Source organism: Mesitornis unicolor, unplaced genomic scaffold (genome assembly GCF_000695765.1).
Source record: "Mesitornis unicolor isolate BGI_N332 unplaced genomic scaffold, ASM69576v1 Scaffold52110, whole genome shotgun sequence".
NCBI classification, from domain to species: Eukaryota; Metazoa; Chordata; class Aves; order Mesitornithiformes; family Mesitornithidae; genus Mesitornis; species Mesitornis unicolor.
In genome coordinates, this window is record NW_010157243.1 from 1 (window position 1) to 25420 (window position 25420).

At 43.5% G+C, this 25420-nt stretch overlaps 1 protein-coding gene across 1 annotated transcript; it reads right to left on the minus strand.

The window, feature by feature from the left end:
- Window positions 1–11069: 11069 nt before the first annotated feature.
- LOC104535013 (transcription factor GATA-6-like) lies at window positions 11070–25417 on the minus strand (the record flags this gene model as incomplete). Its single annotated transcript, XM_010179159.1, has 5 exons — window positions 11070–11488; window positions 19949–20055; window positions 20149–20236; window positions 21755–21880; window positions 25178–25417. Coding segments are annotated over 5 exons (729 nt in total), but the record flags the coding sequence as incomplete, so codon positions are not given.
- Between the last annotated feature and the right edge of the window lie 3 nt (window positions 25418–25420).

Genomic DNA, 25420 nt, shown 5'->3' on the forward strand with positions numbered 1-25420 from the left:
CTTCTTTCTTTTAATGTGTACCCGTATATCAATGGGAAATATAATGGGAAAGCATGTGAGTATCCTGGCTGTAGAGCTGGGTTTATCCCATTGTTTGATAATCGTCATTTGAACAGAGAGTAAATACTGATTTAAGTGGGTCTAATTAATAATCAGAACAGAATTTTGGCCACTGTTCTAAGTTACAAATGAAGCCAATTGTCTGCATTGGAAACAGGCATATTTGAGATAAACAGGAATATATAACTTTAAAATATATAGCTAAAAATATTTTGCCACATTCTGAAATGAAGTGTTTTGCATTTTATTTCCTATTGGTATATAACTTTTTTCTTCTTTCATTTGTGTGAGTGAATTATCCATTCTACTTTTATGATCTATTTATTGCTATTATCCAGAATGATACCACTACCTGAACTCCATTGAAGAGAGGCTGCCACTTCCTTATATTGAGGAACCTAATAAATGGAGAGGAAAATAAAAACCCGGAAGTGTTTTTATTCAGTGCTGTGGATTTAAAGATTTTTCCAGTTCCTCAATTGTCCAGAAATACATGGGAGACAGCCCTGTAGCTGGGAAGTAACAAAAGAAAAGCACAGGGTGAAACAGAAGGAGAGAGGAAGAAAAAGAGAAAGGGAGGGAAGGAAGGAAGCAAGGAAGGAAGGAAGCAAGGAAGGAAGGGAGGAAGGAAGGAACCAACCAACCAACCAACCAACCAACCATTTGGGCTGATGTTCCCTTGCTCGCTCATGTACCCACATGCCACTATGGCATCTACGAGCCTGCAGCACTGCTGGATGCAAAGCACCCTGGATTTTCAGTTTCAGTGCTGAAGATCCTCTAAATTTTGCAGCCTGTATGTAGAGCTACGTAGAGATAGTATGCTTGAAATGCATAGTTCAGCTACAGATCTTCCTACCTTCCTGGCCTTCCCCGTATACGTACAGTAGATATCCATTTAAAACCTGAAAGGCATGTACCATCTAAGTTGCCCAGCCAGGGGCTGTATTTCCACCTTCAGGGAAGGTGTAAGTGTGAGGGAAGCATGGTGGAAAGCTGTCATTTTCTGAAAGTTCACCACCTCCAGCAGGGCTTTACTTCTGAGTAATGTAGGTTACATAGGCATAGGATCTCCTTCGAAACTCATGCACAAGACTGTTCTGTGGAAAAACTTCTGTGCAGCAGCGAGGCTTTTGCAAAGACTGGTATATGGAAGATTTTCAAACATATATACTTCACAGTCCTGGGAAGCCATAAATGCAAGACTACATCTTCCACGGTCATGGGTTCACAAAACCGCAGTGACATTGGAAGATGGAGAATGCTCAAAACCAGATGAGGGTCACCTGTAAAATATCTGGTTTTCCACGTGGAAGAGTTAACTGGAAAGATGGTTAAACAACAATATTCCATGACGTCAGTGGTGTTTATGACATGCCCTTTAATTACCCTTACCAGTAAATCAGTGTGTGCACTTTAGGACTGCAGAGCAGGGCATACTTCAAAGAAAATAATAGCTCTGATTATTAGCTAATGAATATGCTATCAGAGAACTCAAGGAGCCTTTTCACTATTACTCACTTTAAATAATAATGCTAATTAAAAGCATACTGCATGCCTCAGGTCCACTGCTCAACTTTTGAAACAATAAAACTCTCACATTCATTCTTTCAATTATCTGCTCTCTATTTATTAATAGAATTATGCTGTCCTGTCCCCTGGCTACATATTTAATTCACAGAAGCATGATAGTGCACACAGAACAGAGGAATGAATCTAATCATACTTTCCAACCATACATACATGGTTGGAAAATGAACTCCCCTTCTCCGTAGGGCTCTAAGCCCTCTCTGCACCCACTCTGTCCAAGTCTGCTGGCTGAGATGCAGCCTTGATGTTCGCATCTCACTGCCATCCTGCAGCTGAGGGTGACACCCCAGAAATACCGGGTGGGTGGCTTCCTCTTTGCCCCATCAACATGCTGATGAGGCTGAAGACAGCACAGCTAATAACGTTAGGCAAGAGAGCTCAGATAGTCAGATGGGGTGGTTAGTAGGTCGAGAGAGGTTCTCCTCCCCCTCTACTCTGCCCTGGTGAGACCGCATCTGGAATATTGCGTCCAGTTCTGGGCCCCTCAGTTCAAGAAGGACAGGGAACTGCTGGAGAGAGTCCAGCGTAGGGCTACAAAGATGATCAAGGGAGTGGAGCATCTCCCTTCTGAGGAGCGGCTGAGGGAGCTGGGTCTCTTTAGTTTGCAGAAGAGGAGACTGAGGGGAGACCTCATTCATGTTTATAAATATTTAAAGGGTGTGTGTCACGAGGATGGAGCCAGGCTCTTCTCGGTGACAAACAATGATAGGACAAGGGGTAATGGGCACAAGCTGGAACACAGGAGGTTCCACTTAAATTTGAGAAGAAACTTCTTCTCAGTGAGGGTGACAGAGCACTGGAACAGGCTGCCCAGAGAGGTTGTGGAGTCTCCTTCTCTGGAGACATTCAAAACCCGCCTGGACGCCTTCCTGTGCAACCTCATCTAGGTGTTCCTGCTCCGGCAGGGGGATTGGACTAGATGATCTTTTGAGGTCCCTTCCAATCCCTAACGTTCTGTGATAGTCACCACTGTCTCTCCTCAGTGCTTTTACCTTGGCTGCTTCCATAGCAAAGTTCACTCTCTGCTCAGAATGATTTTACTTAAAAGATCCATTTAATCTGGACTTTTTCCTCTGCCCGTCTCTAAATTCACATAGACTTTACTGGCCAGGTTCTGCCCTTCTGGAGGACTCTCTTTTGGGGGAAGCTGTCTTCAGGACAATGTGCAGCTGCAGCATCTGTGAGTGCCTGTAAGTATTCTCTGCTGCAAGCAGGGCAGGTGTAGACCATGCCAAAATTACCGCAAAATTACTGCAACAAGAAGTTTGGCAAATTATAAATTTTCCTTAGCTTCACTAAGAAGTTTGCCATTGGAAAATGTACAATGCAAGATATAATCAAAAATTCTAGAGCATTTTCTCAACCGAAGAAGTTCTTCAGAATGTTTGCAATCCTATCAAAGGAGCCTGGTTGTGATGAAAATGATTATTTAAAAAAAGAAACCAGCTACTTTCCACTGCTGGTTGAAAGGTGGACACTACCCTCCTGCACCATCACTAAAGTGGTGGAAGTGGGAGTTGATGTCCCAGCGGCAAGGGGTTGACGTGCTCTTCCTACAAGGGATAGCGTGTGACAGTGAAGATTGCCTGATAGCTCTGGCACCTGGCAAGCTACTGAACCACAGACTGCCCCACTCAAACTGTCTGGGAAAGCTAGCCGAAGCCTGTCCTGAATTCCTCTGCCTTTTATGAGGCTCCTCCCAATGGCTGGGGCTTGATCTAGGTGGCTGCCTTAGGTAGACTCATTAATTACAAAGGTGTCAAACACATACTTCTTGCCTTTGTAGCTAACACAGCTTTCACATGGAACCAGACAGCTTGCTGCTTCCCATGTGCTTGCCTTCTTTAGCCAGCCATGATTTAGAGCTGGGCTCATCTCTTTAAAAGGTCCTTATAAATCAGAGTTCTCCCCTGCCACTGAGCTGCAAGGAGTTTCACTCCTGATGGCAAGGGGAGCAAGAGCAGGCCTGGGGCTGGAAGAAATCTCAGTGTAAATCTGCAGGGATAGAAAGGCAAGGTTAAAATTTCTCAGAACCATGTATGGCTGAAACCTCAGAGCTTAATATTTCCCCATGAAACATCCTGACCACCTTTTAGTTTGCCTGGAACAGGGAAAGCAGAGCGTACATCAATACCGTAGTGCCTTGGTACATAACAGGTGTGAAATACAAGTTTCTTTTGGCTTTTCCCTGAGTTTTTGATATGTGGCTCATTTCAGAAGTGATAATTCTTTGCTTTAGATAAGAAAAGGTTTCACAGTGTGACAGGTTTGACTCTGTTGCACAATCCTGAAGCAAGCAGTCCAGCTAACACCCCTGGCTACTTGCACAAGGGAGCACTGCATGAACCATTAAAGACAGCAGTATCAGGACTGGTTTACACTGGAAAAGGGGTCCAGCACATGGCTGTCAATGCCTATCCATGTCTTCCATGATGAACTCAGCCACAGAGAAATAGTGAGATATTGGTGTCTTATTTACAAAGCCCAAGTCTGTTGGTATTGGTGCTTGTAGTTTCTTTCTTTTGCTGAAAACTGATCATGGAGACTTAGAAAGACAAGCTGTTTTTCCTGAATTTCCTGCTTATACAAAGCTTTCATTTAGTCCCAGGAATTTTATCACTACTCTGAGCAAAGCATAAGACTGGGTAATAAAGTGGGAGCTCTAACTTTAAAGACACCGCTGACTTCCTTCTGCCTCACACACAGTTAATCCTAGCAATACTCTGGGAGAAGTTGCCTTTTTTAATTTCTAAGAGTCGCTAAATTGTTTGGAATATAATTTCTCCCTGCCTATTCTGACTGTAACCACAGTTATTTTAAAAACCTTAAAGGAATAACCTGCTGGTTGCAATGAAGAATAAACATTTTGTCAGTGAAACTTTTAAGCACATTTTTTTCCCCATTAGATAAGATAGCAATGGTATTTTCCAGTCTTCAGGTTCTCACCTTGATCTGAAAAAAAAAAGGCAAGTCAAAGTTACTGAAAACTACAAGACGTCATCTTGTTATAAGGAAGGAAGTATTGTTGTATTTGGAAGCCTGTTCCAGGCTGAAATGTTCCTAATGGTTTAAAATAAAATAAAATAAAATAAAATAAACCTTGTGACATACTTAATTTATTCTGTGAAGAACAGAGGTTATGGCTCATTTCTTGTCTAAGCCATGGAAACCCCAAGAGGTGCCCCTGCCTTGGTGTGCTCAGTGCTGGGGCAGATGGGTCTGCCTAGACCTCAGAGGTGCTGCTGCTCCTCACCTCTGTCACCAACCTGAAGATGTTCCACCATCCCAGTGCTTCTTTATTCAATAAACTCTGTGGCTGAAACTGTGACACAGCAGATGTCCCCTCCACCAGGCCTTTCCTCCAGCAAGGCCCCTCCTGCCGCTAGATCAGGAGGCAGGGCAGGCATGTCTTCACCAGGCCCTTCCTCGCAGCAAGGCTACTCCTGCCCCTGGTGCAGGAAGCGGGGGAGGCATGTCTGCCAAGCTCATGCAAAACCCCTTCAGAGTGTGAACGCTCACAGGATCTGCCTGGCTAGATTGGGGTCCTCTGTCCTGCAAAGTGATCAGAGAAGTGACCAGCCAAATAGACAAGGCACATCCTCTCCCTCTTGTGCCACAAGACTGGATCCTTTGTAAGCAAAGAACAAAAAGCAGCATTGGTTTTTTTCAAATGTTCTTTTTTTCTCATGAGCAAAACAAGTATGATTTGGATCACAGTTGGCTTTCGGTGTACTCTAGAAACCCACCATTGCTCTCCATTTTTTAAAGTCACCGTGTTTGCAACATGCTCCACACACCTCTGTTCATCCTTTAGGCTGTGGTCTTCACAGCATCAAAAGGTCACAGACCAAAGGCCTGCAGACCGCAGTCCTCAGAAAAGGTTTCCTTCCTGCTTCTCCAAGAAGCTGCTTAGCAGGCCCTGCCTGTGTGCCATGTTGTAAGAGGTGACAGATTTTTAAGTTTTTTTTGTTCAACTTAGAAACACGGCCTTTTCTTCTGTGGAACTCAGGATGTCTTTAACAGGAAACAATAAAGATGCAGGACAGTTTTGAAGAGGAAGTAAGACATTTTAGGTAGGCAAAAAATAATTACTTATGCTGAAACTGGGTCAAAACACCACAGTGTTTACCACAGCTCTCAGGAAGAGTGCCAAGGGGTTTTTAATGATGACAAAAATTCAAGAACTCAGCATCGGGTCTCATCCCAAAAAGTAATACAGTTTCAGACCAAATGGAAACTAATCCAGCCTACAAATCACGATGCAGCGTATGTAACCCACTCAGTCTTGAACTTGGCCACTTTTGGTCAGCTATAACTGATCTTCCAGCCAGCTTTGTTGTGAAGGCATCAAGAGACTGAGCACTCATCTTTGCCCCTTGCTGTCGCTACCATTGCTAATTATGTTCATTGTTTCAGCTGAAGCTAATTTATCTTTTGAATCAATCTGGCTTCACCTTTTGGCCAGATCTTGTTATGTTTTTCTCTGCAAGGTCAAAGGCTGCTAGCACCTACTGTTTTCTATCCCTGAAGAGACTTACTACACCAGTCACCTTTAGTCTTCTTTTGGATACTCTAAGAGAACTGTCGTCTTTAAATTTGTCAAGTACAAACATTTTCCCCAGTTCTTAAAATATTTCTGTGGTCCTTTTCTTTTGCCAATATTTTAACATCCTTTTCAGATGTGGATGCCAGGATTAGATGCAGCATCTCAAAGCAAAATTACATCCCTACTCCTACTCAGTATTTTTCCTGTTTACTTGTTCAAGGAGTACATTTGGTTACTACATTGACAACTCTTGTTTGCCTGTGTGTCCACCCAGACACCAAATTCTACTCCCCTCTCCTATATGTTATACTAACTTTCATCAGATGTCTTTAAGAAAAGTTTGAGAAGTGATTCCAAAACATGTTACAAACATGAAATGAAGACCTCAAGCCTTTTGCAACATGTGAAGCAGATGACACTTGAAACTGATCCTCAGGCCCTCCATTTCTTTCTCACCAGCCCACTGCAATAACCCTTGCCCTATATTTAAAACTGAATTCAGTGTGTTTGACACAGCCTTGGAATGTCCAGTGTATACAGATCTAGGAACTGGAGGCTCTGTGAGGAATGAAGTTCAGGACAGCTGGATAAGGAAGATCTGGAGCTCTGAGCACACAGGAAGAGCTGAAGTCCACTTTGGGTTTCTGCAGCCTGTGCTCAGCTAAGACTCGTGGTAACAGGGACAGCGTGTTACTCCTAAATCCCTTCTTCTCTTGGAAAGAAGCAGAGTTGTTATTTTTATGCAAGAACAGATAATATATTACCCAAGTTCTATATAGCAAATGTTTCAGGGCTGGCATGTAGCTCTGTCTAGCTTTGCAGCAAGAAAATCAAAACAGATCAAACAAACAGCTACTTTGGCTCCTTACTTCACATCCAGGTGCTTACTCTCTGATCATCCACATGTAATGAAGCTCACCTGTCATTCTGGAAACAGCCAGGCAGCCATCTTTCCATTTGGGCAACCTGTCCAAAGCTGGCTGTCCCTGTTTTACCCAGGTCACCAACCCAAGCCCAGAAGCTGTTGCATCCTCACGTAACTCCACAGCATTCATACCACACCAGTACATTCCCTCAATGCCATGCTGAAAAATCCCGACCCAGACCACAGTAGGGATCTCAGCTTATTTCAAGCACTTTGAAAGGAAGAAATATGATTACGGGTGAGGGTGACAGGAATACTACTAAGACAAAACATGGGACCTAGGGAAGACTGGAGCACATATGGTCCCGAGCAGTCTGCTCTTGTGGTGCTACTCAAGCAAACGCAAGCTTTCTAGTGTTGCTTGGTGGGGGAGCCTGAAGCAGACACCTCAAGTCATTGGCTATTTAATTTCATTTTTTTCCAGTGAAAAAGTGCTGAGGTGACAAGTAGTGGTATGCTTTCCCCCTCCTCCCCACCAAATCTCAACTCTGAATCTTTACTCTGGTACTAGAGAGCTGCTCTGGATTCAGTCTGGCTTGTTCAGCCTCACTAGCAGCTGACACCCATGGTCAAACTCTTTCTTTGTTCTTTCTCAGCCCACACCAGGGGCTGTCACTGAAGAGAAACAGGGATAAGAGAGGAAAGCACCCAGCCAGGCCGTCCATCGGTATCAGTGCCATTGATGATGAATGAGCCTGAGCAAAGTCCAGCTCATACACCCAGACCTGTGCCATCTCAGCAAGACTAAAAGGCAAAATTTAAAAAAAAAAGAAGAAAAAAAAAAGATGAGAAATCTTATTTTAGTCAAGCAGTAGCATCTCCAGCAATCAGTACACTTAGAGAACAGTTTTGGTGAGTAGGGAGATACTGTTCTTACAGTCTTTTTCTGTGTAAAATCGTAACACAGAACCTGGCTTTGAGCTTGTCAGCATCTATAGAGTAAGGCAACATGGTACTGCACACTCCCCTGCCTCTTTCAGGGGCATAAAAACCTGATTTAGCCTGGTCTAAGGAGGCAAAGTATTTTATTCTTGACATTTTTGCTGATAAGAAACAATGGGAAACACCTTATTTAGGAAAGATTGGTTGGGTTTTTTCTTCTTTTTTTTTTGGTATCACCTAAAACATCATTTTCAGTCTCTGATCCAAGAGGAGTCTTTTCACATAGGGCATCTTTTTTATGCTCTGCCAGACTTATTATCTGCAGAAACCACCCTAAGCCACAGCCTGGGTTAAGGTAGTGCTGAATAGGGAGCAGGGCCTCCCTGGAGCCCTGTTGTATTGTGCCACATAATTTCAAATGGCCTTCCAGAGGCTGCCGGCAGGAGAGTAAGCAACCAGCTGACATCTTCTGCTGGGTCAGCAGCCCAAAACCGGGACACACTGGTCTAAATCTCCTGGTTTATTATAACTCAGAGCAACCCAGCTCTGACGTATCCAGCAGTGAGTTTTGCACAAGGCTTTTCAGAAGTGGCACACCAATCTTCACTCCTGCCAAGAAAAAAAAATAACAAAAGGATGCTGACCCTAGCTAAGGCTGAACACTCTTCAACACCAGTTAGCAACAGCTTTTTTATCCATTTAAGTGTCAACACTGGAATATCACAGTAAAGGGCATTTTAGCCAACAAATACTGCAAAAGGAAAGATATTCATCCTTTTCTCCACACCCTTTCCTGTTTAAAACCAATGTTTCCCTGCATGGCCCACTTTGACAAGCCTTTACTTTTGTAAATTATGAGATCCAAGCCCATGTTGCCCCAAGGCTAGCAAGGCTAGCTGGGTACCCCAGCCGCATCAACCCTCAGGGAGCAAAAACGTGAGGTGTGGGTGAAGGTCCCCACTCCTTGCTGTCTGGAGCAGCCCAAACCCCTTGGCCTGACCCTTTTTTGCTAGGAACTGTTCCTGTCCGAGGGCTATGCTGCAACGTTCATTGCATGATCCTCACAACACCCCTGGGGCAAGGAGATGGCTTCAACTGTCTGGGTTGGGAAACCAAAGGGCAGATTCTCAGCTGGCGCAAACCAGCGTAGCTTCACTGGAAGCCAGGGAGCTATCCCAATTCACCTCAAATGAAAACCTGGCTCAGAAAGGTGAAGAGACATGTTATGGCCATTCCATGGGTTGACAGCAGTGCTGGGGATCCTGGCTTCCCGGTCCAACAGTACTGCTTATGTAGCTGGAAATCACCTGCAGCACTGTGTTGTTCCGATCAGCCAAGCAATGCAGAGGACAGGTCCTCAGAGCCAAGAAAAGGTTTTCCACTCTGCTCAGCAGCTAAAATTCACTGTCTTCTCTTTTCAGCAGCAGCGTGTTCAGTTTTTGCCGCCCTTCACCTTTGGCAACTGGAGGATGCCAGGAGGTATGCAATGGCTCTGCCACCCGGTTGGCTTTACCCAGTTACATCTGCAGTGGGTGGCAGGCAGACATTTGCAGCCATAGAGGACCTAGGTGAGACCATTTAGCTATGGTGTGAAAGCCAAGCAAAACTATGACAGTCCTGACAAAGCATGGGATCAGTTCCCCAGACTTTCATCAGAAAAACCTCCAGTGGGCCTATGAGGGCCTATGTGTTGGTAGGGGGAGGCCCTAGCTTTACATATCATCAGGAGCTGTAGCAAGGGAAGCTACAGAAAAGCCACACACAATGCAGACTTAGCTAGCCAGAGCAGGCTGGACATCTTGTAGGCATCAGACACGCCGCCTGTATCACATACATTTCCATAGCTTTTAATGTAGTTTAACAATTGCATTGGAGACAAAGGAGAAGGCACAGTGTACAGGAAAAAAAATCCCAAAATGATACCCTTTTATTTGTAAAGCTCTGATGAAACAACTTTCCAAATGACATCCCACTTAAAAAACAATGGAAACCAACCTAACTATGCATCAGTCACACTATACAGATTGCATCCTACATTTTCAAGATGCCTAAATATCTTATGGAGTATTTACATATATATCAGTTAGGTAGTAAAGTTTCATTGCGATTTGTTTTTTTCCAGCATATACTTATTCAGTGGCAAAAGAAAAAAAAACTCTGGGGATGCATTTGCTTTTTTGTACAACACTTCTGAGCAAACAGGCTAGGGTGATTTTCCTGAGAGAAGGCTTGTTCTTTGAAACTCTTTGCTTTAACAACTGGAAATGCAGAAAGTGGATGGGGGTTTTGTTGCGCTAAAAAGCCTAAGGATGCCTAGTTAAGTTTTTCTTTTAAGTTATTTACGTACCATTAAGTTAAAATGTTTACATTCATTCATTCGTATAAAAACTGTTGTTAAATCTTATGCAAATGATTTAACACTGATTGCTGCAACGCAAATTGCACTTCTTTAAAAAAATTATTGTATATATGGAAGAAAAGTATCTGATTGCTACCCTGTTTACAAATTTTGACTGACTCTATACAGTTCAGCCAGAAAATACGAACTTTCATAAACCTCAGTCACAGTGTACTTTAAAAGTTACATCGCAGTCTTGCAAAGTGAGTAAATATTTTAAACCAAAACAAAATAAACCCAAAATCTCCTTAACAAGCTGGACCTTGTGAGGCTTGTACCAAACGTCGTGATTTCTTCCAGGGATGTAGCTGGGCTCTGAAGAGCAGAGCAAGGCACCCTGAAGATGGATGGCATAGGAGGAGAGAACCAATGGGGCGAAGACATCAAATGTTCGGTGAGAGATGTCTGCGCTGACTCAAGCAGTACACACTTCTGACGCTTGTTAAAAAGTATCGTAATTAAAGCCTTGGGTACTCCCTTGCCGACACTGACAACTTCCACCAAATTCTTGGGGAAGAAGGCAATGAGAGAGTGAAAATAACTATACAATCAGAAAGGCAGCACTGCTGGGTAAGTCGAGGATGTATTTCGGGAACCTATCAATAAATTTAGGTTTATCTCTTCTCTTTTTTTTTTTTTCCCTTTTTTTTTTTCTGAGAGTGTAAGGCTGCATTAGTTATCCCTCAGTGGGAATTTGTTTTCCCTAAATTTTTCTTGCATAGATGAAGAACTGGATGCTTCAGCACAGCCTCTTTCGGAGGCTGAAAAACACCTCTGCTGCCCAGGCACGGAAACAATTTCAGAGGAATGGTTCTTGCCAGCACTCTTGCTGCCGCCGCCACTGCTCTGCAGAAGAAACAGTGCATGGATGTCCAGGGGCTGCTGCACAGCGCTGGGATCCAGCTTCCCCCATGCTGGGTCACGCCAGAGCCAGGGCACACCAGGGATCCTGTCTCACAGATGCCGTCACTTCGGCCGTGGAGGTCAGGCTGACTCCTGTGTACAGCCCGTCTTGACCTGAATACTTAAGGTTGCTGCTTTCGGGACTGGTGCTCTCTCCTGGGCCAGACATCACCGATGAGCTCGCCTGAAGTGGAGGGAAGAGCAAAGAGAGATTTTATTGAGCAGGTGAGCTTTGCACACACCAAGGTGTGGGTGGGAGTGCAGCAGGCTTGGGGACCAGCAGCTCTCCTACGATTTCTGTGGGAAGTCAGGGTTTGCCCTCAGCTTGCCCCTGTGCCTCAAGATCCCGTAGCTGAAAAAATGTCTTGGGGTCAGCCCACTCACTCAGCCCCAGCTGATAATCATATTTGGAGATCAGCACGTAGTTATCTTCACAGCAAAGGGGAAAAGAAAGCATGAGACATGAAGAAAAACCTGGAAATCAGACCAAGATGAAGGAGGTAATGTGCGTGTGTCCTGCTGCCCCCTAACGAAGGGACACAGATGCCAACACCAAAAATGTGACCTGCGAGCTGTGGCACCTATAATTTTGCTTCCCCATTGGAGTACCCCAATACATGCCAATTTTCCAGCAGCAAGTGTGGAGCATGTCCTGGAAATTAGCCTTTTTTGGGTCTCTCAGACCATGAAATGCCTAAAATCACTCCTCACCCTTCAAAACAATAGCCACGGCCGCTTTGTCTCAGTAAGGCTAGCCACTAAAGAAGATGCTGCTTTCATCTCAAGTGGAGAAACATTATGCCTTTGAACCCAAAGCCTGTTTGTCCCGCCACCAACATGTACAAGACAACGTGCAGGGGAGCCCTGGTAGGCACAAAGATGAACCTCTGAACTGCGCTGGAACCAGTCCATTTAGTTTAACAGAGAAATTGAGAGTTACAAAGACAAAGAAACAATCATTTTTTCCATGAGGCTGAGCAGATCTGCTAAAGAGGAAAAATTTGCAGTGCCAGACAGAGAAGGGGCAACGTTTTCACCTGATAAAGGAAATGTTTAAGAGCTGACTTCATGCAAAATTAACTCTTGGATATGTCAACTTTAAAACCTTAATTTACTCATTAATGGATAGTCTTCAGATGAGATTCCTTAAAATTAAAAAAAAACCCTATCCTAAACTGTGACTGCAGAAGTTTCCTGCCTGCTGTTTAAGTGAAAAGTATACATATTTAATCATTTTACAAGAGTAGAGCTCTTGGCTCTCCTGGAGCCGTGCCAAGCCAGCAGTCCTGACATAGGCAAAGCAAGGCTTCATTTATTCAAAGGTAATTTCCAAATGGTGCTGTGCAGGGTTATTGTTGCCATGCCTAACCCAGGGAAATCCTCATCTTCTGGAAGAGACACTCGTACCAACAGTCACTTTTGTCTGAAATATACTGAAATATTCCAAACTTTATCTTTTATTACAAGGTTTGATCGTAGTTATTCTTTGATCCAGTCATCAAGCAGGGTCCTGCTCTGTCAGTCACTACACAGAAATGCAGGGATGGAAGGAATAACTGCTTCCCCTCCCAAAACAGCTGAAACAGCTCTAAGAAATTTCCTGAGAAATATGTTTTAACCCTCTCTCAAACACACAATTGCCAATCAGTGACAATGAATCTCCCTGTGACTATGCTCGGAGAATTCAATGAGGCAGGTTTCACACTAACCTTTCTATCTGGTTTTGGTCTTGCATCAGCCTACTTTTTCAAAAAAGGTTGGGTTTTTTTTATTTCTAATACATTAAATAGAGTCCTGTTAGTACAAAAGACATCATTTTTAATAGCTTGAGTCTTCTCACAGTGGAAGAAGGGTTTAAAGTAGAGTTGAGCAGTGTTTGCTCAACCTGCGCTGAAAATACTAGGAGCTGTTTTGAAAGGTTCCCATTTGCCCATATTTGCCACTGTTGTTCCGGTAGGCAAATATCTTATCACTACCTGTTTTTTCCGGGCTTGGAAAGTGTAATTCACCCTTTTCCTGATTCAGCCCTACAAAGGTGGGGCTCAGGGACCTGAAGTTTCCATGTGGGGTTATCAGCTACCGCTCCCTCGGGCACCCCAGAAGGGAGGACACGGAGGCACGTCCTGTTTGAGGACTGCCCATCCCTGCCTGACCAAGGCCAGATCCTGCCTCCATTGAGCCAGGGCAGGCAGGACCTGGGCAGGACCGCCAGCCCTGGAAACCCCACCCCGGTAATGTCATGACAAATCCAGGCAGCTTGGGCAGCTCCCAAAGTGAGACATGGAAAACAAACTTTGGCTCATGAAAAGGATGCGGCTGAATCACAGCTCTGCTCCCAAAACTACCTGCCCCTGCTTTTACTTCTCCAGCTTTAAGGATGACAAACGACAGAGGGTACATTTAGTTATTACAGGACATTTGTTAGCTAGGATAAATAAGCTGAACAATGCTGCTGAAATTAACCAGCTCTTTCAATTCACAACAGCTGACCTATCAGTAAAAAGGTAATGGATTTATTTTTGCTGCTGAAATCTGATAATAGGATAGATAATCAACTGAAGCTCAACTTCCTGAGTCAAAAATGAATGAAGCCCATTGGGAAGAGCATGCCTTCCAGACACACAGAGGAAGGTTTTGTGTATCTGCAAATGTTGTTCCTTTTACCCAAACCAGCAGGAGCTGGTCATGGGGGAGCCCCCAGGCTGGTTGTCTGGATTGGAGGTGGCATTTCTGTAGAGGATCTGCCCACTGCGCTCACAGAGAGACCTCAGCCAGAGCTACAGAGGGACATAGACACCTACATCATACCCGTCAGCACCCTGGAGCCAAACTGACCCCCACTAAAGCTGGCCTAGATCAAAGCCAGGCACAGCCTGTGCTGGCCAGCACTTGGGAAACAGCACTGGTGTTTCTGGCTGAAGGACTCCAGCTTCCTCCCACCCACTCCTTCCTGCACCACCTGCCCACCACAGAGAACAGGGAGAGGGGAGTGTCACCCTCCCTGGCCTCCCCCGACGCCTCCGCAGCTGAGAGGCAAAAGTTCTAGGCAAGGAGTTGTGCTAACAGCTGGACGGGGTGGTGAGCGGCCTTGATCTAGACCTTTGCTCTATCAGATAGGCCTTTGCTCTAACTACTTCACGGGTTCAAATGCTCCATGAATTTTGAACATTATACTAGGTCTGTAGTAAGCTGAGTCTCAGCCAATATCCTCTTCCTCTTTGGTTAGCATAGTTTAGTTTCGTTACACTTAAATGACAACTGCAGTCAGCTGAAACACACTTGAAAAAGCTTCTTTTGCATATAACATGTTGTGGCAAATTGATTTTCCAGCCCCAGCCTCCCTGCAATAAGTGCCATCCCCACCAAGAGCGCTTTCTCCCAATATTGTCACTGTCTCCCACTCCCTGGTTTCTGGAGCGCAAGTTTTGGCACTGCAAAACCACAGCTTTTTTTTTCTGATTTAGTGACCCTCTTACTACGCAAAGTTGTCATTTCTCGCTAGTCCAATTGATCCTTTTGTTTATATTGCAGATATGTAAGTTTACATAATCTCTCCTTTGTATTATAACAAATACAAATAATTTCTGTAAAAATCTGTGGTTAATACTTCATTAATTTCCTAAGGGAGGCAACTTCCAGTGTGGCTTGGGAAAGCTGACGACCCCTTTGCCTTTGAGGGTTGTATGAGTAATTGGCTTTGGCAATAAAATATAACCAAGCAAAATGTCTGTGTCCATATGCATATAGATGTTTTGGGTAAAACCAAAAATACTCTTTATCATTGGTTTTCCCTACTGAAACAAAAAAGCTGGTTTGCCTTGCTCTGTTTGACACAAAATGAAATGTTTTCTTTTGGATACATGTACAAGGAGCAAAGAAAATAAATGATTGATTTTACAAAAGGGAGTGGGGAGAAGAAAGCAACATCCTATTTTGTCCAGGAGTGAGGATTAATGCAGGAGAGGTAGGAGACCAACAGAAGATGTTAGTTGGAGTATCAGACCTCCCAGCATAATGCCCTGACTACCAGACTATTTGGTATTTTAGGTTGCCATGTTCCTCATGCCTCCTGTTGATCTTATTCCACCTGGTTTAGATAAATATTTACTCATACCAGGACTGAGGCACCGTGTTCCCATTTTCCAGGTGAAAGTCCTAACAACCTTGCTGGTGAGTCTTTCTCATGGAAACTCTGTCCCGGCAGCTACAAAATTATTCTATAATAACTGAAATCTTATCAATAGATAGTCCGAAGGACCCTCAGCCATTCAACTTTCCACTACCTGGGTGTTTAGGAGATTTTTTTAAAGAGATTGAGTATCTGGGTTCATCCAGACATTCGGTTCTGGTTCATCTGGGTTCTTTCAGATACAGGGAGATACTGTACGGAGACTGATTCCCTGCACAAATGTTCTACCAATCTGCTGCCTAAAAAGCAGTGAAGAATAACGCCTCCAACCACCTCACAAGCCTTCTTCTGAAAACAAAAGAAAGCAAATTCAGGAAAACGTATTCAGTGAACTCAGCCCAGGTTGTTGGCAATTTTGGGGGACAGTTAGAACTGCATTTTGCAGCTAGCTCACCACTGACCAAGGCCCTTACAGTCAGCTCTTCCACTTTCCAGCCTGCAATAGTGAAGAACCAGTCCTGAACCACCTCTCAAGGTAAACCTCCATGGGAACTAAGCACTAGTTTTACCTACAAGACAACTGTCCTAAGTTATTCTATGGAGCATGATTAAGGTTCTTCTAAGAAAGCTCCAAACTGGAGGCAAAGGGCTGTGTACCATCTTTTGAAAGAGGAGCTCATCGGGTTCTGCTGAGCCTTTACTGACATCAGCCCTGGCTCAAGGAGCCTCCATGTCCTGCCATAAAAAGCAGATTTTACAGCAGTTTTCATAGTGCCTTTTATCCTAATAAGGGAAAAAAAGTCCTTCTGGTAATCACACCAGTTGGAGCCCCTGCATGGAAATGGATGGGTGTGTGCTACAGAGCATGCTCTTTGTTTCTCAAATTATTCCGCATAGCTTTTCTCTGTACAGTTTCAGCAGCATCAAAGGGAGAGCAGGTATAGAGGCAGATTGCAGGCTGTCTGAAACCTTCAAGTCTTCTTTTTATGGGGATGTAAGGCAACTTCATATATCATGCAGCTGGACCTTTTCCATGTTAGTAACACAGGACACCCAGTACTTATACTGCTTAGGAAAACAGAAATAGGCCAAAATCCTAGATCCAGATGTGAATTTGGCAAATAGCCCCTTTGCAATGGGACAACGAAATATCTCCGATCCAAACACTTCTACATTTTGGGATGTTTGAAATCAACTTTGCACCCACAGCAATTCATTAATTATATCTTTTAAATGTTTAAACTTCAGCCAGAACATAAAATCAACATTTAAGGTTCTTTTTAATTTGTCTCAAAATTGGCATCATGTAGGATTTCCTTCATGAAACAGACAGTCTCAAAGACATTTTCAAGAGTAATTGCTGCCCTTCTCTTTTTCTGCCCTCCTCTCTTTATTTTACTTTAAAAGAGATAAAGAAAGGTAGGGCAAAAAGTAGGCGTTACTGACACAAATGAATTCAGCTGAATTTCATTTCCATTAGATTTCTACATAGCTGGAACTCTTTTGGCAGCCTCCCATAAAAGGCATAATAAATTGCTTTTGTACCAGTAGAAGAATTCATTTTCTCAGTTTCATTTAGCAACAACATTGCTGTGAATTTCAGACAACAGTTTCTAAAACATCATCATATTTCTCTGCCTAATGTCAAGTTGGCATTTTTCCCCTCTTCACAGAAAAAAGGCTGGAGAAGTGAAAACAAAGCAAAACAAAAACAAGTTGCTGTGCAGTTGTGTAACGCACGGGGAATGAGCCAGGTTCACTCTTCCAGCAGGTGCCCACGTTTCAGCAAAGTCACCAGCACCGCTGGCAGGAATCGACACTGTTCTTATTAAAGCAGCCAAAGATTATAGAGCCTGGATTCATCCCTCTGAGGATTTTCTCTTTCCTGACATGGTCTGGAGAAGTTTATTCTCCTTGTACAAAGCCATTGCCTATTCTTAAAATAAATACAAACCTTTGGGCTATCAATGGATTAACTCGAAAAAAAAATCTAGAAAAATAGGAGTATCTTTGCTTCAACGTGTGATCAGATTGCAGGCTACCTCTCTGTAAAATACTCGCACCTGACAACTGCAATAACTTTTATGAGCACTCAGTCCCACCCATGGGATTTAGGCCCATAAGAAATTATTTCACTTCCTCCACAGCTAGTGAGCATGTTCCCAAATGATGTCTGGGGCAACAGGAGCCAGTCTTAGCAGCCACCGCCGCTTTCTGCTTTCAACTCCCAGTCTCCTCTGTCCTCATCCCATTAAATTGTTGATCCTTGGGCAAAGCGAGGAGTCCAAGGGAAGGATGTGGCCATACCCATGACACGCCCTGTCAACAGCTCCCCTGTAAATCCCATCCTTTACGTACATTTGGGGCTGAGGTGCAGGGGTGAAAGATCACTAGCCCTTTGTTAAGCGTGGGAGGGAGTCAGGGGATGCCCATATGTCTGCTCACTGCTGCAGCCTCCCAACCTTAGCATGTTTTACAGCCTCTCTCCATCGCTTCCTTTCATTGGAATTTTTCATGGGACGTAATTTGCAAGTGCTTTTCATATGCAGGGTACATTTGATCGAAGCATGATGGGGAACAGGCTGTGCAGATGTTACTATGCTGCCTGCTGGAAATCTGTCCCTCGTGCAGGTGTTCTCTCCCAGCCTGATCTACTGCGGGAAAATTAGGGAGAACTGAAGTCCTGACATTGGGGATGCCTTCCTTTGTGTAATTTAAAGCGGCCTTAGGGTCCCAGGAGTTGCTCTTAGTTGCTAATGGCTTTCGACTGATCTTTTGGCTCGTGAATTATACCCACACCTCACTCTCCTCTGGTACCCACACAACTCCACCAGGCAAAATTATATTACAAATGGTACTATTAAAATATTTATAACATAAAGATTATTAATAACAGGCTTGATACGCTCTCCTAGGGAGAAGGGCTACAGAAAGAAAGGCAGGCTTTAGCCAGCAAAGGCAGCAACAGCATAGGGAAAATGGGATCCCATCTATATGGCGTCTCCTTGCCTGAGCAGCACACGGCTGCGCTGCCTACAGCCTGCACGTCTGCTTCGGCCTCAGCTGCAATTGTGTTTCTTATTCTGTCCATTATATAAATGTCACAACATTCCTCAGGATCGGTAGTGCTGCTTAAGGCAATGTAGAGAAAACTCAAGGAAAATTTTGCTTCACGTTTTCCTTTGCAAGTGTTACAGGAGAGCCTAAAATAGTGCCTAGCTCTTCACTGGGGGGAGCCTGAAACCCAGTAACAGTTCACTTTTTGACTAGTGTTTCTCTTTTTTTGATGTGATCTGTTTATTTTATTGGACTGACAGGGTTTTCTCATGTCAAAGACAAACTCTTTTAGTAATATCCTTGTCTGGCAGCATCCAAACCCAAAATCCAGTGTCTCTGAAACTGGGTGGCCCTGTCAGTCTGCAAACAATCGAATTTGCTAAAATTGTTTTTATGCCTCCACTTGTACAATGAAACTTTGTACATTAGGAACTAAACTATTGAAAGAAATCTGGATGTGGAACTGCTGAGACATATTGAAAAATACTTATTATAAACAATGTCTTATTTTTATTAATAAAGGAGTAGCGAAAGCCACATTGGGAAAGCTTTTCAAAGAAATGGTGTGGCAGATTAAAGGATACAGAAGGCCTGAGAAGTGAGTGTGGATACCGATATGTACAGCCAAGAGGTTAGAAATTAATCTACATTAAGCTTCACAACTTTAGCAATAGTATTTGTTATTGCACATGCTAACTGAGTGAAGAAAGTTAGTTTGCAATTGTTTGAGTACATGATGTAAAATTAAGGATCAAAACTAAAGCAGGAGATGATGAGCGCTCTGGAGCTTGGTGCTGCCAGATGCTGAGCATCTGTCCCCTGAAAAGCCCTTTGCGAGGAGAGGGCTGATCACCTACGCACTGCAATCAGCAGGGAACCCAGCCTGGTTTCAGCTGGGTCTGGATCAGGGTTGAAGTGCATTTCTTAGTTTAAAACACAAGTCTTTCTGTTTCACTTCATACAGCAGGATAATATTTTGCTGGGGTTTACCAGTCATTTGGGATAATGCGTAAAAATGCACATATATATAGCAAACAGCTTTTGGAAAACATGAGATCAGCAGTGCCTTGAATTATAAATTCTTATCATTTGAGAAAAAAAGGGGTTCATGCACAATCGAAAGGATCAATTTGGCATGGTTTGTCGTCTTTGCTCCGAAAGAAAACCTTTGAAATCGAAGAACCTGAACATTTCAAAATAAAATGTCTGGGGTTAATCTGTGGTTAATTTAATCATAAAAATTATATAGTTCTTAATTAAGAGGTTTGTAAAGTACTTCGGCTTGTCGTTCAGTTTACAGCTATATGTAATACCCTCCGAAAATCTTGCTCCAGTATCAGCTAACAAAACTGGAAAGTTTGTTTAGATTATTGTTCTGGTAGATAAGATAAAAGCTGTGATAACACTGCACAGTGATCATTGCCTTCTTATAGATAGGGACACCAGTGCACGGCTTACCCCAGAGGCTGCAGTCTGTGTGCTGGGAGAAGCGGTTTTGCTGCAGTCATCTGAGTTAGTAGAAGACGTGGATGTTGGAGTCATAGGAACCGCAGTAGTACTGTTACCTGAAAGATCGGGAACCGGTATTAAAAACAAATATTTTCCAGCCAGAGGAAAAAAGCTCTTGCAGCTTGACTGTGTCATCTTTTTATATTTACCAGAGTGTGGCTTTGACTTATTTATGTTCTTAGGTTTTCGCTTCCTGGTCTGAATCCCTTCTTTTTTCATAGCAAGAGGTCGGGGAACCTGAAAAATTAAATTTCCGCACCAATCGTAGAGTTTTATATGTACTCAAATACCAAAAAGCAAAATACAATTCGAAATCAAACAGTGATGTTGAAAATGCCTGTTGAATCATGTATAGCAAGTCAATTTTTCCTGTGTTATGACAATTCAAAAAAAACTTCGCATTTTATTTGGGCAAAGCAATAAATTGTTTCAAGGGAAGCTTTATCTGAATAAAGAGAGCAGGGAGACTTTTTTCTTTTTGTGATCTAAACAGTTGTTACCAACACCTCAGTCAGTCCGTAGATAAATGGCACTCTTTTAGGGGAAAACAGTATCGTTTGACCATCATTTGAAATGAAATTGGACGGTGTGTATCTGATCCCTGAATCCTTATTCCAGTCAGTCAGTTAGGAATTATCTCCCGTGACTGAATCAGGAAAAGAAGAATGCATACGAGGGGAAAAAAATACTCCTCTTCCTGTGGACCAGCTGCGCTAGTCAGATCATCACTGGTAAGCATCCTAGGACAAGAGTTTTATGCTATAATCAACTTAGTATTTGTTCTTATAAGCAGTTCTGTCCATGATAGAACTTCATAATATCCAAATTTATATTTATTATATTTCTGGGGAAAACGTGCTCAAAAATCAGCTTTGTGTTCTCTATCATCACAACGGCAATCATTACACAGAAAACATTGGCTTAAAATATTTTTTACCTTAATGATAACAGAAGTTTGGAAAAAGACAATTCAGAGATACGCTTACTATCATTATAATGTTTAAACCTGTGATATAACTTATGTTTTCCTTGAGGTCTAGACCAAGTCCAAATTACTTCTAACGCCGTTGCTCTTCAAGCACTTGTGCTTGACTGTAACTTAATCCAGAGGGGCATAACAGGCTCCAAGTCTCACCTAAAACATACTCCAGCACATTCAGGATAGAGCTATTTTCTTCCTGTATTATTGCCTAGAAAATGCTTGAATGACATTTAAAGTTGTGCTGGCACAGCTATGACTTGAATTACATTTAATTTTTTTGCTGGCATAGCTATGTCTGTCCATGAAAAACTGTCTTATTAAAGGTCTAGGATTTATTTTTTTCCCCACTGAAGAGCTGATTGAAATCCCAGTGGCAAAAATCATAGAATCATAGAATGTATTGGGTTGGAAGAGACCTTTAAAGATCATCTAGTTCTCCCCCAAAAAGACCTCTGCTGCTCAGCCAGGGGTAGTTTCTTTATAGAAATCTGTCACAAGAGCTACAATGGCAAACACATGACTTGTCAAAAGCGTAACTTTCTAAAACAATATAACAATTTTCGATTTTTGGCCATTTTATCTTTTTTTTTTTGACTCTGTGATCCAAACCATGAGCTGAAAACATTAGCATCAACAGAAACATTGCCCCAGCTTGCATAAGCCCGATGCCACCCTCTGAAGTTGTTAGGCACTGGACAGCGTGAGGACTAGACCAATCCCAAAGGAGCATCAGAGCTGGTGGGGAAATCTCCTGTGGCGAAGCAGCCGCTTACCCCGTGGAGCTTCATGTAGAGGCCACAGGCGTTGCAGACAGGCTCACCCTCCGCGTTCCTGCGCCACAGGGTGGTGGTCGTGGTGTGGCAATTGGCACAGGACAAGCCCAGCCGCCGGGAGGAGGGCTAGAGGCAAGCATAGGCAAACACAGGCGTAAACAGGCGGGCAGGAGCAAACGATTTATGTCTTTATGGTTTATATAAAGAACATTAACATGCAGCAGGGATGGTAGGAGCTTTTTTATAACATCTATCAGTGATGTCCCAGACTTAAAACAAGATTATCCTGGTAAACTGGAAAGCTGATGTGAAGAGGCACTGTGAGTCTGCAACTCCGGGCAGTCATGGCAGAGGCAAAATTTACATTTTGGGAGTCACTGACCTAGGGAGCTCTGTTCAAACCACAGGGCACTGGCTCTTTCTCCAGCAGGGAGAGCTAGGAAACATCTCCACTACAGCTCCATCCAGCTGAGGAGAAAGCATATCACGCCTGTACCACCTCTCCAGCCAGTCCAATGCCCTCTCCTCACTCTGCGGTGGACAAAGAGGCAGCTCTGAACCTGCCACCAATACTTCTAACTCATTGGAAAAATCAACTTAAATCACCACCCCTCAGTGGCACCATGGCTGTGGAAAACAAACTTTCCTGAGTGCCACATACAACACCAGCATCTTCGCAAAAAAACATCTTTTTATCATCGCCCATTTTATCCTGACATGAAAAAAACAACATGCCTCAGGAGGGTGTTCTACAGAGCAGAGCTTCCCCTCAGCCAGCAGAAAAGCTGGTGGGTGACAACAGGTCCACACTGCAAACAAGCCCTTTATGACACTCTTCCGTGGAGTTTGGAGCCAAGATGAAGCAACCTTGTAGCAGAAATAACAGTATAACCGGAGCTTTATGGCTGCAGGTTGTATATCATAAGTGAAGGCAGTCCTCATAAACATGTGAAATGAAGGTGAATGGGTTATAAAAGTCCCTGTAACAAGTGATCTCTTTTACGTTCATCACAAGCAAAGAATTCCAGCTACATCATAAATCTAGTCTTTTCTCAAAGTATTGCATTGTCAAAAAAAAAAAATAAAAAAAATCTGTGCCTAGCTCTGTGTCTGGCAGACGAACAAGTTTACACGGAGAAGTCAGTTTTAGAGGACTGCATTAATCTTATTCTGACTATAAAGCGCCCATAACTGAAATTACTAACTTAAGGGTACAATGCCCTTCCTCTTGAATCATTTACTGCTAGGCTGTTAGACGTAACTCGGTCACCTTTGATACCGCAGAGCTGCCTGCCACTTGGGAAACCAATAAAAATGTTTTGAGAATGAAGAATATTCCAGAGTAATAACTGAGTTTCTTTAGGAGTTTCATCTGTCTGAGTTCCTTTAACAGTAAGCTGTCATCTTACACCACAGCTCAGAAAGAGCTCTAGATTAAATAAGGATTTTGTAATTTTGAATCAGTAATACATTATTAATTGCACAGAAAAAAAAAAGCCGAATCTAGGTTGAAGTACATGAACATACTATTTAATCTTAATAATCCAGGTCTCATAAAAACAGATTTTTTGACCTCGTTATTAAATACGTATGCACACAGTGTCCCAATTACGGTTCTCGAATCAGTATGAGTTTTACATGGATCAGGTTAAAAACAAGCTGGTCTTAACACATATGCTTCATTTTCTTTCCTTACAAGTGAAATGCTATCAGATGATTCACTCTGTTAAATCTTCCTTTTGTATGCAGACCGGTATAAATCTTCATAGATTTTATTTCAATAGCTTTCGCTCATTCCCGTATCTAAATAAACAGAGGGGGTTTGGCATGTTTTGAAGCTAAAATGACTTTTCTGCTGCAGGAATTTTATCAGGAACTTTGGGGCAATCTAAACATGTTTAGCATTTTCAAAACATTTTCCCTTCTCACCTACATATTTCCAACTGTACGAACACACAGTCATGGTTGATTTATAGTTATGGCCAAGGCACTGGGCAGGGATTGTTACACAGAACTATTTCAGAGTTATTTTGCCGAGGTGTCAGGCTGAAATCAGGCTGTAGTTTGACTCTGGTTTAGTCTCCTCACCCCCACCCCTCCTTCAAAAAAAAAAAAAAAAGAATAGAAACTCAGAAATACCAGAGCCGGGTATCAGCTACTTGAAATCCGCACTGGGACAGAGTGCCGTGGCCAGTCAAGCTCTGACACTAGAGACAAGCGGCAGATCTGCCCCGTCTGCTGCGTTTGTCCCCAGCAGTAAGATAACACCTCCTGTCATGAAATTTAGTGAATGGCCAGCAAGAAAAAATGGGCACCCAGCAGTAATTAACCTCTGACTTAAAGTGAAATTAACTTTGGGTTAAAGAAAGGTCTTTAAGAAGAGGTGGGGTTGGTTTGTGAGCACTCACTGTCTGCTCTGATCATTGTGTGTTTGGTTTTTGTTTTCCCTGGTCTGTAAGGGCATTAAATTCAAATAGTTGTGAAATAAAGTACGGGATGTGTTTTAATGCTAGGAAAACAGGCACGGAGCAAAGCAGCTGGCGTGACTGAAAGGGGCTTGAAAGGCTGATGGGTTTGATACACTGTCTCCATACACAAGGGTCCAAACATCAGCTTGGATTATACCAGCGTGATTTATTGTGGCTCGCTCCGTAACAGCCATTACTGAAGAGCGTATTCATTCTCTCTGCTGACCTCCACCCAGATTTGCTAAACATAATGTGCAGTTCCCACTTGTTAAATTTTCTCCTTGCCTATTCAGTGCCAGCCTGTGTTATAAACAGGGGTCCTGGCTTGGAATATTTATTTCCCCCCCTAGTTTTAGGAGCATATTTTTAGAAAATTTGCCGCTCATTTCTTAGGAGTAAAACAAAAGAAAGGCTATTATTATTGTTTAAACAATTGGTTTTCTTTGAATTATATACAAAACTTGCTTACATTCCCAAGGATCGAGCTCTCAGCAAACAAAGCAGGTCTGGAGAAATTCCTAGCGCTCTGAACAAACACTTTCCAACCTTGATTTTTTTTTTCTGTTGGAAACATCCAACATCAGCAGCACAAATTTCTTCCAAGCTGTCAATGCCCCCTCACTGACGGAGTCCACCAACTCAAAAGGCCAGGCTGACCCGCACCCAGGGTGCAGCTCGGCCGGACCAGAGGGCAATTTTGACAGTGTGAGGCCCAGAGGTGGGCCCGAAGCGTTGCAGAAAGGGCTGCCAGCCCTGGCACTCATGCTGTGACCACTTTGGCCTTCAAAACTGGTCAAGAGCCCCCCTTCAGTTGTGCTGCCAGGGGATCACTGGGATAACAGTCTGAGTGCGCTCCCCCATTCTTGACCCCAGCTTTCCCCTTGGCAAGCACTGACTGGGGGTCCCTTGGAACGCAGGTCCTCTTGCCCCCTTCCTCCCCGCTATCCCCACTCACCACTCGCTTCTGGGGCTTGATGAGGGGCCGGCTGAGGCCGTTCATTTTGGTGTAGAGACCGCAGGCGTTGCACAGGTAGTTGCCGGTGCCGTCCCTCCTCCACAGCGGGGTCTGGATGGAGCCGCAGTTGACGCATTCCCGGCTTTCGGACAGGTCCTCCAGCAGCTCTGGGGGGCAGGAACAGAATGGAGAGGCGGTGGGCCACGGCCGCAGGCAGGCGCGGAGACCCACGGAGCGGTGGCC